The sequence below is a fragment of the Brachyistius frenatus genome, unplaced genomic scaffold (genome assembly GCF_029030835.1).
Source record: "Brachyistius frenatus isolate BFR_SWC_R1_liver_20210118 unplaced genomic scaffold, ASM2903083v1 Contig_34, whole genome shotgun sequence".
Lineage (NCBI taxonomy): Eukaryota > Metazoa > Chordata > Actinopteri > Embiotocidae > Brachyistius > Brachyistius frenatus.
The window spans coordinates 3,940,864-3,954,750 of record NW_027210633.1 but is presented as its reverse complement, the minus strand read 5'-3'; the positions used below and the strand labels follow the sequence as shown (position 1 = coordinate 3,954,750).

At 41.0% G+C, this 13,887-nt stretch overlaps 1 protein-coding gene across 1 annotated transcript; it reads left to right on the top strand.

Moving 5' to 3' along the window:
- The first annotated feature begins 2,981 nt into the window (after window positions 1-2,981).
- LOC138622028 (scavenger receptor cysteine-rich domain-containing group B protein) lies at window positions 2,982-12,616 on the top strand. The gene is made up of 11 exons (XM_069700467.1): window positions 2,982-3,117; window positions 4,079-4,111; window positions 5,964-6,002; window positions 6,588-6,890; window positions 6,988-7,056; window positions 9,498-9,812; window positions 10,322-10,390; window positions 10,705-10,773; window positions 10,947-11,261; window positions 11,986-12,063; window positions 12,152-12,616. The coding sequence occupies exons 1-11, from the start codon at window positions 2,982-2,984 to the stop codon at window positions 12,466-12,468; spliced, it is 1,743 nt and encodes a 580-aa protein (XP_069556568.1). The 3' UTR covers window positions 12,469-12,616.
- Window positions 12,617-13,887: the final 1,271 nt, after the last annotated feature.

Sequence of the window (13,887 nt, the reverse complement as noted above, 5' to 3'; positions counted from 1 at the left end):
ACCGCACCTTCTGAGAGCGCTACCTGAAACTGGAGATGCAGGGGTACCAGTAACGGGTTAGCTTTCATTGTCTTTGTCCTTTTTTTTTTTTTTTTTTTTTGCCCCTCCTGCTTCTTTTAAGCATAGACAGGTAACAGGGCGTTAGAATATTAACATACAATGCTCTGGTATTTATTGCTTTATGTAATCGCTGTCACTTATGCCAGGTACTTATAGTCGTGCAGGGTTAAAGAGATGAAAGACCTAAAACACGTTGCGCTCGATGAGCTTCCTGCCTCCATTTCTGCACAAAGTTTCTGTATTTTCTGTGCGACTTGTGGAATTAAGCTGTCTGCTATTTGAGCTCTGAGGACATTTTTAAAAGGTTTTGTTTTTTTTGAAGGGAGGAAACTTGTTTTTTTTTTTTTTTTTTTATTTTTATTTTGGGTCTAAACTTTTACAACAGGTATGTATGATTTTTTATGAAATACTAATTTTATTTTGCTTTATTTAAGTGCAGTATTTGGACATCATGATCATTTCTAACATGAACCTGGCTCCATGACAAATCAATGGATGGTAAAATCTATCATCTCTCTGTCACTGTAGTTGTTATCTTTATAATTCTGCAATCATAATGATGTGAAAATTAATGTGCAGTATAATGTTTATACTGCACATTTATTTAAATAAATTACATAATGTTCAGGTTTCTTTTGGTTCTACCTAAAATGTTCTCATTATTATTGAACAAGATTTCCAATCTCTTTCCCAATCTTTTGTATACTTTATCACAGAAAACAAAAAGAATATAAGGAATATAAGGACTATGGTCAGATTACAGGCTGACAAATGCATTGATTGTCTGTTTAAATGGCACAAAGTCCGGTCCGTTTAAAGGACTGACAGCGTTATTCTCTGGTTTATCTCAGACATTAAGGAGTATTTTTGTGGGGCCGAGATCTTTCAGCTTATTTCTCAGCACAGGGAAGTGAGAAGGGAGGGGAAGCAGAGCTGACACAAAAGGCAACATTATTCCCCAGCGGATCTGCGCTACATCCTACTATGAATGGAGTATTGAAAAACATAACATTGGGGACTAGATTATTTTTCATCCCTCATAACTGAGCCATTTGTCCCAGAGTTTCGAGTGGTTTGTTGGTACAGTCAGCAAATGAGACAGCCATGGTTCTGGAGCTCTGTGCTGGTGTTAAAATACCCACCTCCCAATTGGACGCACAAAGATTTCTCTGTGGGCTTCTGGCCTTCGCACAGCTCCTTTTGAGACCATGCAGATGGATTTGACCCGCATGAAAACTGTCCAGAATGTTTCTATGGCTGCTGTTAAGTGTTTTCTCATCACTAATGGCCCCACAAAGGTTGTGTGCTGCAGACTACTGTATCTAAACAGTACAATAGCTTAACATTTTGACATTGCCCTCCTTTCTCCCCTTGTCTCTGGCTCTCCAAGGAGACGAGAGGCGCCCCTGCAGTGTCATCAGGTGCCTAAGCGTTTTGGAGGGTTCTAGTGACAGATTGCAGGAAGCAGCGTTTATGCCTGACGATGGGGACCACAGAAAGCAGAAATGTCTTTTTGTGCCCCCGGGGCCCGGAATGTCCACTATCTCGAGGGGCCAATATCAAATTCTCCCCTCATCATCCCCTAATACACATTCCTGTGTAAGGTCAGGGGGGAATTCTGCGTGAGCGAAGAGACAAACAAGCACATACTTCGAACAACACTCCGCAATTCATCTCTGAGACATTTGCTTTAAAAGAATACGTGAAATTTGGTATTAAGCAGCTGCAACTTCTTCCTGTTGAATGAAGAATCAACTCTGCAAACTGAAAAATTTCATGAAAACAGGCTTTACACTTCAGGCCACATTAGCTATTATTTTAAAAGGATGATCTATCTAATAATCATGATGACCTAATCTACTAAAGAAGTTAAATAAATTAATGTATTTAAATCACATAAACACGGTTAACTATTATACATTAGACTATTTTAATTGAGCTGAAATAGCAGTTCAGTAAAATGAAGACGAGTTGAAGTCCACCAAACAAACAATCAAGATAACATTTGGTGGTGTCAAAAGACTTACCTCAAATTTTAAGGCAGGCCTTTAACTCCTATTTTTTAATTGAATTTTACAGTGCATGGAATTGTTTTTCCCTGTATTGCATTTGTTTTGACTGTGTTGTTTAAAATTTCACTTTTTAAACATGTTTTTTAAATTACGTCCTCACTACACTCTTACATGGAGCATTTTCCTGAATTATTTCAATCCCCTCTCAGTGTTAGATAAATGTCATTCATCCCAGTTTGTCAGTTCAGAAGAATGCAGGATATTCAGGGACTGGCCACATTACTATCAAACTCTGATTACTGAGTGATCGTCAGTGAATCCCAATACTCTCTGTCTGAAGGAAAATCCCCTGGAAAACAGTAACACAGGTGCCTGCCTCTGTCTGTAACTCAAGCCTTCCCCAGCTGCTGCTAACACACCCCACGCTGCTGCCAGCTCGGTGCACGGCGGCCATTTTGTGCTTACAAAACAGCAATGTAACTCAACACCCTGTTCCTGGTGTTTTATTGGCAGACAGCATCGGTAATTGGTGGCACTTGATCATATCTGGGAAACTGTGGTGACCGTTTCTTTCTAAGCCTTAAGAACTTCCTTACAGCTCTCTAATGTCCACAGGGAGTCATGGGCATCATGTGATCTCTGGAAACGATTGTTTTTGGAGTTACTACCCACCCAGGCCTGACCTCAGACAACCATCAATACTCTACTACAGCCCAATAACAACAGCTGCAGGCTCCATCAGAGAAAACAATCCAATACTAGAATTAGGCTGCTCTGAACTGGGACAGAAAAAGTAGCGATCGCTTCTGTGGTAGAAAAGTGTTTACTACGCGCCACTCTGTTACATACAGTTTGACATCCAGCTCGGGAAACACTGAGAGTGTGTGGATGTGTGTGTGTTGCAGGCAAATGGTCAGTCAGGCAGCCATGCGAGGCCAGCGTGTGGTGGAGAGCGAGTGCAGGTGCTGGAACCCGGCGGTGTGGCTCCTGGTGTCCCTGCTGGGATCCCTTGTCTTGGTGGCCCTCAGCCTGCTGCTGCGACTCGGTGAGTGTGTGTGTGTGTGTGTGTGTGTGTGTGTGTGTGTGTGTGTGTGTGTGTGTGTGTGTGTGTGTGTGTGTGTGTGTGTGTGTGTGTGTGTGTGTGTGTGTGTGTGTGTGTGTGTGTGTGTGTGTGTTGGGGACCAGTGGTGCATGTTGAATATTGATTAAAAAAATGGTGTTAATTTTTTGCGAAAGCAGAAAGTAACGGCAGGCTGAAAAGCCATTTTGTTCCTATTTTTATTTGTATTTTCATTTGACCTTATGAAGTAATAGCACAACGTATCATTAAAGGGCAATTTGTGACTGATATTTGTCATGCATTATCATTGTTAAAGGGAACAATGTGAAACATACAAATTTCGTGCTCTTCTTTCACATTCTCATTTGCTAGATGCAACCACTTATCAAAGTATGTAATTTCAAACATGTGCCCTTTTAATATGCTGGCCATGGACCCGATTTGGTTGTATGAAGACTGAACCTGATTCCCAAGATTTATTTGGATGTTTTACAAACTACTGTATTATATACTAAACAAAACAACAAGTCTTAAATATTTCAATCAGTAGTTTTTAAATAGGAGCCTTTCACAGTTTGTCCAAATTCCCTTTGAGGTTCCTCTATAAGGTTTTACTACAGCCAAAACTGAGACAGGGTTTGACACCTGAGAGGATTTCTTGCATGTCAGTGCTTTAAAACATGTTTGAGGCATTAATAATGATCGAGAACCGGGTGAACATCCCTGTAGATGAGTGCTTTTGTGTCCACTGTTACCGTCTGCCCTGTGATGGCTGGCTTAAAGCGAGCCACGATCAATTCCCCTCACTGGATGAACACATGGAGGGAGCAATTCATTTAAATGTGCTGACACCAGCTTATTGCTTTTTTTTTTTAGAGCATCATAGAGACGACAGATGTCCAAATATGTGCTTTACTGACCTTTCTTTTTTGTATTCTAATTTCAGGAGACATGAAAATAAACAGACGGGCTGTATCCAGTAAGTAACACTCAAGTTCATCACAGTTTACTTTTCTGATCCTCCTTAGAATAAGAACTGCATCCCACAATATAACTCGGAGCCTACTAATAGCCCCTGAAGCTCAAGCATTTTGTCTTAATGAATATACTGGTCATGTTTCAATGTCACAAACAAATGGGAGAAGCCTGTGAATTGACCCACATTGGGTGTAATGGTTAAAAAAAAAGTGTCTTTGGTGTCTTTGTGAGGTGGTGAAATCTGAGATTTTAGGCTTCAGGTATTAGAATGCCCTCCATCTTCCAGTGGGACTCTCAGGACAACACGTGTTGCATCGAAACTCATCACATCTGAGGATTGCACATCGACCCTCTCTGTTATTTATGAAAAATATCTCGGAACTGTTTTGATCTGTTGATTTGGCTCACGTCAAAGTTAAAGCATTAATTAAAGTTGCTGCGATAGAGAGATAATCTTCATTGGATGTCGTGGATAAGAGTTTATAATACTCGTCTCTCACCTTCAACGTGACAAGATGAAGTCACTGACTATGTTAACAGCTCTGTGAGACTTGTAATGCTTTAAGCTACATGCTAATATTGATATGCTAACAGGCTCACAATGCCAATGCCAGCATACTCCTGTTTAGTAATGTTCACCATCTTAGTGGAGTGTGTAAATTCATTATTTCACTACACAATGTGTAGCTGAGGCTCATGGGAATGTCATTTGTGTTGCTGGTAGCCTCTTTGGTCATAAACTAAAGAAGTGGACGGTACAGGAAACGGTTTATCTCCTGGGGGACAGGAATGTTTGAACCAAAGTTAAGGGCAAACTATCCTGTAACTTTTGAGATAAGTTCACCACAAATGTCTGCCTCATGATGTCATTAGAGCAATGATGATCAAACTGTGGTCAGTGTACCACTGGGGGCACACAGGCTGCTGACATGTCTAAAACCTGTGTTCCAACTGGCCATAGTCCATATAAATTGTCTTTTAATTTCATTTTGATTAAGATAACAGCTATAACATTTACATATAAATTGAAAAATATTTGTTGTTAATTCTTTTAAATATTTTAGAAATAAAATTTGCCAGTGCTTAGTACGGTGATGTCATGTCCCACATAGCACAACTGGAGCGGTAGCTTGGATTCTGATTCCTCTGTCACTTATTTTAACAAGCGAGTGAGTGGAGCTTTGAAATGGTCACAGGGTAAAAAAACAACAACCTGGAGAACGCTGGACCTGAAGTGAACCTTTAATAGCTGAGGGGAAGTTTAGTCATCAGTTGAACCGCCAAGTGGTGCCTTTTTTTTTTTTTTTTTTTTTTTTTTATTTTTTTAAGCAAGAATATGTATTCTTTAATTTTGAAGCAGTAGTCTTATATTGTTGTTATTATTTTTACCTCCTGGGGATATTGCATAGTTAAATCAGCATATTTTATTTTGTTATAAAATGTTGTTGGTATCTGTAGTTGGAAGTGGTGAGTTTGATTATATACAGTTTGAAAAGTTGGGGAACCTCTGCACTATAGAGGAGGAAAAGTGTGGAATTAATGAGGTCCATGACTGTCTGTATAAAACTGGATGGAAACCCATCTCGTAGTTTTTGACTTTCTCTTTTGTTCCATGTTGCTAACGTGGCTAAAAACCCAAATTCAAGCAGCAGGCTAACATATTTCTGTTGAAGCTGGTACAGTCTGAACAGGCCTCCTGTTGTGGTTTCAGTCTGGGTCTAGTGTTACAGGAAAATAGATATAGTAGATATAGAGTACACTAACTATGGAAGGCCAAGAACCGCCTTTCAACAAATAATTTGACCATACTCTCTCGCTTTCTCTCCTGTGTCCCCTCCTCCCTCCTTCTTCAGCCAATGGCGTGCAGAGCCCAGAGAAGACGCAGTATCAAGGTAAGCGTGAACTATATACAGACACCTCCACGTCCTCACCCGCATGAAACATTCAACTTCAGTTCAAAACATGTCTGCATTCAAGTCACGCCATGAAAACCTGTCAGTGTCTGGCTGTGTGTCGGTGAAAGAGAGCACAGCAGGTAGAACAGTGCCTGGGGCTTTTTAAACAAGGTCACTTTCCCAGCTCTCCATTTCCCTAATCCCTACTTATTTGCTATGTAACCTCCCACCCTCCTGCATCCACCTCACTCACTTCCAAGGAGTCATGTGGCTTATCGTGTGCCTTAACTTGGTAGGATTAGACTTATTCCAGAATTTCTTCCTATTAACTGTCATTACATGAGTCTGTCTTTGTTATATCTTTTTTTTTTTTTTTGCAAACAGAAACACATGTTGTCAAAATGTCCCTCAGAGAGTGGAGCTTTTATGAGTCTCAGATTTTTCAGTGAGGTGGCAAAATCATAACCAAATAGTTTGAACGTTGCCGACTCACTCCGAGACAGAGGATGGAGCTTCATTCAAACAAAATGAATGTGACGGAGAGAAACTCCTCACAGATATCGTCTGCTTGTCTCTCCAAAGTGCGACTGGTGAACGGACGTAACAGGTGTGAGGGCCGAGTGGAGGTGCACTACAATGACACGTGGGGCACGGTGTGTGACGACGACTGGGACATGGTGGACTCCAACGTGGTGTGTCAGCAGCTGGGATGCGGAGTGGCCGTGGCTCAGGGAAGCCGCTCCCAGTTTGGAAGAGGCACGGGGCACATCGTGTTGGACAACGTGGACTGCAGAGGAAGTGAAACCGACCTCAGCCAGTGCCGCAGTCTGGGCTGGGGCGTCCACAACTGTTACCACTATGAGGATGTGGGTGTTACCTGCAGAGGTAAAGCCTTTATACACTTTTTAAGCTTCTCATGTATAACCCCAGATACAAAAATATAGTGACTAAAACCGTTGCTTTCTTTTCATTTGGCTGCCAGAACCAGCTTTGGTGGGGTTTAGAGGCTATGAGGATCGCACCACACCACCCCGGGAGAATGCTGGTTTACGTAAGTGTCCTCTGCTTTGATCACAATGAGACTGGTTTTCTGCCAAACTGAAATGTGAGTGGGATGATTTGGTCTTTATAAAAAAGGCAGAAAGGCAAATGGACAAAATTCACATACACATTACACACGCAAACAAGAACCCCAGGTGGTAAAACCACAGTATGCCTTTAATAAACTTAGTCGTGTTCCACTTTGACCTCTGAAACTTTGTTCCTGTACACGTTCAAAGCTGAACTAATTTATGTTCTTATAAAAGAATGAATCATAAAGCCCCTGGCCCCAAGTATCACAGTAATGATGAGCCCGGAGAAAAATGACATTCAAAACCATAGGCCGTATATAAACATGGACGTAGCCTCTGTGATGTCACACATATGTTTCCCGAAAAGTGGTTTTGAAGCTCCGGCCGTCGCTATCTGCGAGGTCAAACTTTACTCCGGTAAAGTTGTCATAAACAGGGAAAATTAGCTGTAGAGACCAAAACTCTTTTCTGTACCAGGCTGCAAACATGTTTTTTTTCTGCTGTAAAGTTGGACATTTTAACGTGACCAATCGATGGAGATTCAACCTCAAGTGGCCATTTGAGAAACTGCAGTTTTTGACGCTTTGGCGTTAGCTTCATATTTCAGCTGCAGAAGATGCCGCTTCTCCAAAACAGAAAATTCTCTCAGCTCTTTGAAGCTTTGTTGAGACTCTGTTTATGTTCACTCTTACTACTGATATCATCTCATGTCACCATGTTTGGTCACAGCAACCTAAAAAAAGAAACACTGCACAACAGCTGCTCAGCACCAAATAATATACTGTAGTTAGCAAGTAACTGGTTTACGACTGAATAATAGGGCCACATTAAGGAAAATAAATAACAGAAGGGGGACTTTTTTACTTTGCTTTTTGAGAATAAAGTTGAAACACCATTTTAAGAATCGCATATCCAAAGCATATGAGCTAAAGTTACTGTGGTAGTTTGATCTAGTCTCAAAAGTTTGACTTTACTCTCAACATTTAGACTTTATTTTTGAATTGCAAAGAAAATCTGCCATTTATTTTTTCCCCTCAAAATGGGTCATACAGGTTAGCAGTAAAAGAGACAGCCCATATAACCCATCTTTTTTCAAAATAAAAGCAAATGTCGCTCCGTTTCTGTTGGATATGTATATTGGTAGCTGTTTGTTCGCATGTTAGCCACAAGAATATGTCAGTGTTTTTCTAATCCTGTTCCCACTGCCCTCATGTGGCCAAACTAATCTGATATTGCCTGTCAAAGCGTTTGACTTTGAAATACAAAGCACACCTGTACGTGGAATTAACCTTCAGTGAACACAGCTGATGAAATTAGTCGGCCACCTCCAAAACTGGAATCCTGCCATCAGGCTGATTTGCATCAAGCTTTAAAGACAGAAGCTGCTTTGTCTCTCCACTAAATAAATAAATCAGACTGTTCATGTGCTCATCCCATTCCAATGCCAATTTTAAGGATGATATATTTTACAATACAAGGCAAAATAAAGACTGCTGGATAATGTGAAAATGTGTTGTACACTGAGAGGAATTAAACTTCAGGCCAGTGTTTTTCTCTGTGTGTGATGAGATGGATTTTTATGCTCTAGTATCCAAATCAAATATACACAAATCTGGCAGACAGGTGGCATGCCAGATGTTACCATAAAGTGCGAGGGCAGGTTTCATTAAATAATGAATGATGGCTTATTTTGTCATTGTCTGAGGTTCAAAATGCAGGAATCCTCATGAGATGAACAGATTTATAAAAAAAAATTTAAAAAAAATAAACTGAATATTATTTCAGTTTGCAACTTTTAGACAACATCAAAGACTTGTCTGTTCAGTGCAAACTATCTAGTTCAAGGCAACTGTACCACACTCCCCGAAGGGCTCTTGAATTCCAGGCCACCCTTATTGTTCGCTGCTTTTGCCTTTGTTGTGGTCGCTCTGTTGTTTTTTTCCTTTAATTCTCAAGAGGATCACGAGAAGACCAAAGCAGAATCTAATTCAGTTAACAAATGACGTATATAGCTGACTCTCCGGTGGTCTTCATGGTGCCCGCTGGGAACGCAGGGAAATCTTCCAAATTCATGGCTCTCTGAAATGACGGACACCTGAGAATGTCTATTGTCTGAGCGTTTTTGTCTAAGAAAAGGCACAAGGTGACAACATCTGTGCATAGTGCAATATCGGATTCACTCAGCTTTTTTTCTGGGCCCACAGCATGTATTGTTTTGCCCACACCTTTCTCTGTATCAGTGTCATTTCCTCTGTCCTCAACACACAGATTCAAATCCTGGCAGTTACCATTTCCTTTGATACCCCCAATGTGACATGAATAGAGTTTCTAATAAAAAACCTACCGATCTAAAAATATGTCTTGTAGAGAGTGTTCAACATCAGTCCCAACGAATCTTTCCCTCTCCCTCTTGGTTCAGGAGACGGCACCATCCGTCTGGTGAGCGGACAGAACGCCTGCCAGGGCCGGGTGGAGATCTACTACCAGGGAAGGTGGGGGACAGTGTGCGATGACGACTGGGACCTCAACAATGCCTGGGTGGTGTGCCAACAGATCGGCTGCGGCGTTGCCGTCGCCGCACACACCAACTCCTACTTCGGCTACGGCACCGGCCTGATTCTCCTGGACAACGTCAACTGCCACGGCACTGAGCAGGACCTGTCCAAGTGCAAAAGTCTGGGCTGGGGAAAACACAACTGTGGCCACCACGAGGATGCCGGGGTAACCTGCTCCGGTACGCTGCTCTCAGTCATGTCATCTACATTAACACAAAGATGAAATTATTATTCAAACAAGGAACTACAGACTAAAGGTCTACTACCATGCCAGCAGTTCTGTCAGGTTGAAAACAGTGGTGCTCTAAGCTGAATGCTAATTATTTTGCAAACATTGTTATTGTGAGCATGTTGTTCATGACCAGCTATCAAACTCTCTCATAACCAAAAAGCCAGTTGTTATTGCTGATGAGCTACATAACAATATAGTATATATTCCAATCTTAATAACCATCAGGAGTACATTTAAAAGCTAGTTCAATTATAAAAACGTTCTGGTCTACAAGTGTCTGTCTTATTATTGAGTTGTTAAGCACTTTGAACTGCAGCAAACTGTATGAAAAATGCTATATACATAAAGTTTGATTGATTGATTAATTTCAGTTGTTAAGCACTTTAAACTGTATTAAAAATATTATATAAATAAAGTTTGATTTATTGATTAATTTCTGTTTCCTAACCACCTCAGGATCCACCACTTTGCCGCCTGCAGCAACAGAAAACCAGAGGCGCTTCATTGGAACCCTGAACACTATAGGTAAAAACATACTAAACACCACAGACTATTTTTATAAACAAGCACAAACTGAATATTACTCCTTTGCACCAGCACATCCAATTTATTGTGCTAGAATTTCATTTTTTGCCACAGCAGAAATGAAATGTGCACCTTTGCCAGATGACCAACAGGGAGAGCCATTTCTCCCCTGTTGTCTTAAAGATGTGCTGCACCACAGTGCCACAGAACATGATGGTCAAAGTCCTCACCAGACTAACTCCACCATCATCGGTTTAAACAAGCAGTCTGGTCTCGACCCACTCAATCATTTTGTTTGTTCAATTTCTCTCCAGCGACAGCTGAAGTTCCAGTCACCGACTCACCGAGTACAACAACTGTTACCACCATTTCCCAGACTAAAGGTAATATTGAACTGATGTCTGCTTGGTAAACACAGATACAATATGTTGTAATATTGGACACTGCACGAAATATTGTTGCCTTTCATGCAAATATCAGCCATATAGATTACATAAGAAAAGGCATTTCTATTCTAAGACTGCAATGATGTACCTGTCTGTTTATTCCTGTGCAGGCAAACCAGCCATTCGTGTGATGAACGGTAACAGTAGCTGCCAGGGTCGTTTAGAGGTCCTGTACAAAAACGTGTGGGGGACGGTGTGTGACGACGACTGGGACATGCCCAACGCCAAAGTGGTGTGTAGACAGCTCGGCTGTGGTCCGGCTATTGCGGCCAAAACCCAGGCGTACTTCGGCTACGGTTCGGGTGCGATCTTGCTGGACAATGTGGAGTGTAACGGCTTTGAGCTGTCGCTGTCCCAGTGCTTCCATCTGGGCTGGGGCCAGCACAACTGTGGCCACCATGAGGATGCTGGAGTCATCTGTGCACGTAAGACCTGATGTGGCGTCATGTGGTGCTAAACCAGGCTACAGTAGGCACACATACATTTATATCATTATACTGAACATAGGGAGTGTCCGTATCTATAGTCATATAAACATCTAGCAGTTCCACTGAAAACTCAGACTCCCTACTTATCCAGTGCCTGCCCTGCTGAGCTGTCCAGTTGCAATGCATGACTGTAGTACTCTGAGGAGGAGACAGCCCAGAGAGCATCAAAAAATACAGCGAATGAGTCAAGGCACATCAGCGTCACTGCATGCCTGCAGGCCAAATTTGACTTCTTTAAGGCTAAATCAAAAGCACACATAGATTCTCCTCTACTTCTGCAGAAAATCTTTGTTTTGAGATTGATAGGGTAACAAGATTATACATTTGTTTTCTAAAGGCAGCAGTTTTTTGTTTTTTTATCACTTGAATAATTCTGCCTTCAGTAGGTAATTACAAGAGGAAAAGGGGACATTGTTTATTCATTCAAATGAGGGTTTTAAGCATCAAAATCATTATGAAAACACATTATTGCAGTTGTTGAAATTGCTTCTGCTAAGTGTGAGTCTTGTATTATTACCTCAAAGGAACCAAGGAGGCCAATAGGCTCACAATATTGATCCGTAGAGTAATTAGAAGAGAGCCTTGCTAATGCTTTGGTGACCCGATATTTCCTGAGCAGGAGCTTCACTCTGTTTTCTCTGCTTTCCTCTGCTTCCCCTAGCGATGGACTTCTACACTTCAATTGGGCATGACTTAAGAGTAACAGAAAAGATCACCACCACCACAGAACCCTCTGAAGGTGGGTCACAGTCAGATCATGTCATTGTCCTCTAGTTTGGTCTCAGAAATAACAAAGACTGAGTTTACAAGACTCTGTTTTTCTGCAGGAATGGTGAGACTGGTGGATGGCCAGCACCGGTGTGAGGGTCGAGTGGAGATGTACTCAAATTCTGGATGGGGCACGGTGTGCGATGATGCCTGGGACCTCCCTGACGCCCAGGTCGTGTGTCGTCAGCTGGGCTGTGGAGATGCCATGATAGCTCGGGCAGAATCTTACTTCGGGCCCGGCATGGGAATGATCCTGCTGGACAATCTCAAGTGCAGCGGTGTGGAGGCCTCCCTGCAGGAGTGCTCGCATATATCCTGGAATGTGCACAATTGTGACCACTCTGAAGATGCTGGCGTCACCTGCTCACTGTCATGATTTCAGCAGAAGCACATGCCCACCTCCACCATGTGGGTGTACCAGCCTAGGACTTGTATACATTTTGTAAATAACAGCTTTCACATTGCTGAATTCCACCATCAACAACATACAAAACAACTAATATGTCAATATATGATTACATACTATAACTATCTATGACTATTAAGCACTTTATAAATATATGATATAAAATACAATGTACACATTTTTTATTTGATAAACAAAGAAAAACAAAGCTTGTAACTGTCTGTCTCTCCTTCTTTGTTAAAATATTTACTGTACATGTTATACTTTGATGATTAATAAGGAATATACTGGAGGAAGCCCATCAATTAGTAAGTATGAGGGGGAAAGTAAACATCTTTTAACAGGAGAACTTTAGTGCCACAATTTACAAATATGTATGATAAAACAAATAGAAATGGGAAAAATTGTACTGTACACTGAAAACCATGAGAATGCAAGGAAACAGAAACAGTCATGAATTAATGTTATATCTTGTGAATATCTGAAATAAATGATGTGCTCCTTGTGTTCTGTAAACCCCCATATAAATAAATGTAACTACCTAATAATCATTTGTATGTGATGAAATAAATGTTCCTATTTTTTCGTATATAATATATTTTTGGTGTAAGACGAGAGGTGTTAACATTAGTGAATCTGCATTTGTTATTCTCTAAAACAGGTGTACGAGTTTGATTTGTATTTTTCCTTGATTGCACATACTTAATACAAATATGGTGACTTCAACATCTGAATTTGTTCAAAGGAGACAAAAGCATTTACGGGGGTGAGTCAGACTGAAATGTGATTTACAGCAGCTTTTTCTGCTTTCTGTTACTTTTCAAGCTGACCAAGTTCCCTCCAATTATATATTTAACATGTTTAGCCAATACAAACAAGCTAACGGATAATGTGTAATGTTAGCTTAGTCAAGTCCAACTAGGAAAAAAAAAAAAAAAACAATATAACTAATATCATTTAGTTGATATGAAACTCTAAAATTAAATGAGCTCATTGGTTTATAATAAAATTAAAGTGCAGAACTTTTCCTGACATCCACCAGAAAGAGTAATTACAAAAACACAGTTTACACCTTATGTCATAATCTGGGCTGCAGCCTGCTCCATTACTGCTGTTGTTAGTATTGCAAAATGATTCATTTCCCAATCAGAATTTGGTCCATGAGGTTCGATAACATTTGGAAACTTGAAGAGCCGCTGGATTGAAACATTTGATCCTCATTCAAGTTAGCAAAGGAGTGAAACCGAGCTCAGCCAGTAGACGTCTGGTGCGTCTGCTGTGCCCGTAGAGCGTCCTCAGTATTCATTCATCCAGTCCCACCGCACACCAGATAGAAAAACTCTGTGAACAATCTGAAAGGTTTAATCACTACTGTGTGAACTCACTGGC